At 62.2% G+C, this 3095-nt stretch overlaps 2 protein-coding genes across 2 annotated transcripts; both read left to right on the top strand.

Moving 5' to 3' along the window:
• Positions 1–204: 204 nt before the first annotated feature.
• On the top strand, positions 205–1161 carry MNEG_13522 (aspartyl-tRNA synthetase; the record flags this gene model as incomplete). Its single annotated transcript, XM_014038005.1, has 4 exons — positions 205–208; positions 282–342; positions 647–695; positions 1084–1161. The coding sequence occupies 4 exons, from the start codon at positions 205–207 to the stop codon at positions 1159–1161; spliced, it is 192 nt and encodes a 63-aa protein (XP_013893459.1).
• A 490-nt stretch (positions 1162–1651) lies between these two features.
• On the top strand, positions 1652–1901 carry MNEG_13523 (hypothetical protein; the record flags this gene model as incomplete). The annotated part of the gene is made up of 1 exon (XM_014038006.1): positions 1652–1901. A coding segment is annotated over one exon (250 nt), but the record flags the coding sequence as incomplete, so codon positions are not given.
• Between the last annotated feature and the right edge of the window lie 1194 nt (positions 1902–3095).

Genomic DNA, 3095 nt, shown 5'->3' on the forward strand with positions numbered 1-3095 from the left:
GGGGGGAGGAGATCATCAGCGGCGCGCAGCGCATACACGACCCAGACCTGCTCGTCGGTGGGCGGCAGGACGCGCGCACAGCCGCGCCCCGTCCGGCCCCGCACACTGCCGCGCGAGGGCCTGCTTGCTCGCCTGCGCGCTCGCGCGTCTGCTGAGTCGTGCGGTGCAGTGCGTGCGGCGCCGTGCGTGCCCCGGCGGCGGCGCATGCGTGTCTCAACTGCCCCCTATCATCGCCCCTCCCTACCCCGACCTCCCGCCCAACCACCCCCACCACACCGCAGCGCGCGCCACCGAGTGTGGTGTGGATGTTGAGAGCATCAAGGCCTACGTCGACTCGTTCAGGTGCGGCCGCCACCCGGGATACGCGCCCTCCAGCTGGCGCCTGCAGGGCGGACGGCGCCACCCATCCCGCCAAGAAGCTAACCAGCCAACCAGCCACCAGCCAACCAGCCGACCAGCCGACCCCGCCAACCAGGGCAGCACAGCAGCGTGTGTTCTCCCAATCCCCTCAGGGGGCAGAACCTGCATGCGACACAAGTGCATTGACAGCTCATTTCAAGTGTGCCTGACGCGCGTCTGGTGTTTTGAGTCCCGGGGGCATCACTCAGGTCACGCCTCTGCTGCGGCAACCCGCGACCCTCTGCAGGGTGGGCGCACCCCCACACGGCGGCTGCGGCGTCGGCCTGGAGCGCGTGGTGAGCAGCCAGGGCCCCTCGGCAGCCTGGGGCATGCCGGGGCCGGCAGCCAGTTGCTGCTGTGCGTCCATTCACCCAAAGGACCCGTCACACTAACAAACAAATGCCTCTGGCTGCAGCAGCTAGCCGTGCGTCGCCACCGGTTGCCAGTCGCGGAGGCGCCGCCAGCCGCCCGTTGCGGCGTTGAGCAGCACCTGCGCCGCCCGTCACCCCCCTTCCACGCCCGCACTCAGCCTCGTTGCACTGCCAGTTGTCGCAGTCACTACAATATCATCCGTCCTGCTTTGCGTACCCGCCCGATCACTGCACCGCCCCATCACTGCACCGTCCCATCAATGCGCGGCCCCGTCGCTGCGCGACCCCGTCACCCACTCCCCGGCACCCGCAGGTTATGCTCTACTGCGGCCTCAACAACATCCGAAAGACGGCCATGTTCCCCCGCGACCCCAAGCGCCTCGAGCCCTAGGCTCCCGCATCATGAGGGGGCGCACAGCTGCGCGGCGAACCTCAAAATGCAGCACCGGCCCCGGCGCCAGTCGCGCTTGCATGGTAAACTCTGACAAGCGGCGGCTTCAGCGGGGTCGCCGCGGTCGCAGCTCGTCTCGTCTTTGTGTTTCCTTCTAGTGTCTGCGTTTGCTGCGGTGGGCGCCAAGGCTGGTGCTGTCTCTTTCCCGGCCGTGTGGAGAAAGCTACCTTTTTTTGTATTGGCGCACTATGTGCGGCCATGCATCTGTTTCGCACGATTATGCCCAGCCGTGGCAGAGCTTTTGGCAGGCAATTGCACTTGCAGGTTTGTGAGAGGCTCGTAGTTTTCTGAGGGCAGGTATATGATTGCATCACACTGTAATGCTAATCATGAGGTGTAGAATGTGAATCAGCGGGTGAGCTGTTGACATCAATGAGGAAGGATGCACATGTCCATGTTGAGTCGTGGCATGCTCAAGAGGCTTGTGGGCATGTCTGCGCCATGCACGCTTGAGCGTACTGGCGACCAGCAGCAGCAGCAGCAGCAGCAGCAACAACAGCAGCAGCAGCAGCAGCAGCAGCAGCAGCAGCAGCAGCAGCAGCAGCAGCAGCAGCCGCAGCACCAGCAGCGGCAGCCGCAGCCGCAGCAGCGGCAGCAGCAGCCGCAGCAGCGGCAGCAGCAGCAGCGGCAGCAGCAGCAGCAGCAGCAGCAGCAGCAGCAATTGATGCCGTTGACACGCTGTACGTGCGGTGCACACGGCTCGCTTCTCCTTCACCGTGGCACCTCGGGATGCCCAAAGTGCAACCTGCGAGGTCCTGGGTCTGATTTGTTGCTGGGGCCATCAGGTGTGTGTTGCTGCGGCGGCTGGTGCTTTCAGGTTTCAGCCTGGTTGCTCCTCCCATGCTCCTGCTGCAGCGGGGTTGGAATCTTGATGCGCACTTATCCTGAATCCTGGTAGTGCAAGAGCATGCTGGAACGGTGCACTGAGACCAAGGGAAGTGGTCTGAGAGACCTCAAGTGTGGGCATAATGGCACCATTGAGATACCACGCTCACTCTTTCAAGTCGGCTCAATCTTGGAGGATTCATCAGTGCATGGCCGTCAAAGCAAAGACTTTTGAGGTTTGGTGTGGGCTTTGGATCCTGGTTTGCTTGGCCCGTAGGGCACCAGCAGGTTTGTACTGTGTGGCAGAAACGGCGTGCGTGGGGACGAAGCCACGCAACCGATTTTCACCGAGATTTTATACCACGCTAACAAGATATTGGTTGCATCGAGCACAGAACCACCGACGCAAACTGTATCATATGACCGAATTTATGCCCCTGTTGCGAGAATCCGTGCATCTGTCACAGTGTGCGTGCTGACTTTCAAAGTTGGTGTGCGGCGTGCGTGCTGTGCAGCTGCTGCTGGCACCTGTTGGCTCCCTGCGGGCGCCACCCAGGCTCATTGTATGTACAAAGCACGTTGCGATCATGTCGTAGCTTCGGCGCGCGGGCAATTTTTCTTTCTTGATGGCCACGCGGACATGAGAGCCCGTCCCGTGCGAAGCAGGCAGGGTGGCATGCATCGGGGGCTGCTTTCAAGCTCCCACATCCAGGTGAGATGAGCTGCCGATGAAGGCGCTGTCACATGAGACTGTGATCTGCAAACAAACAGGACGCTCCATCTCCTGGGCATTTTCTTCAGGCCGTCGGACGGAGATATGCTGATAGGACTTTCAGGATTCGATACGTGGCCAGTGGCGGGACATGCAGCCGCTCTCTTTCGTTCGCTGCCTCGGCGTGCGGTGACGACGGTGCTGAGGTGCGTGAACGACAGCCGCTGTGAGGCGCATGGCCTGGCGCCTGCATGGCATGCGCATCATCTGTGACGGATGGCGTGTGGCGGCTGTTGCCAAAGGGATCACTCCTGCACACAGACCTCCTATCCAAGGG

This window comes from Monoraphidium neglectum, assembly GCF_000611645.1.
Source record: "Monoraphidium neglectum strain SAG 48.87 unplaced genomic scaffold scaffold03878, whole genome shotgun sequence".
Lineage (NCBI taxonomy): Eukaryota > Viridiplantae > Chlorophyta > Chlorophyceae > Sphaeropleales > Selenastraceae > Monoraphidium > Monoraphidium neglectum.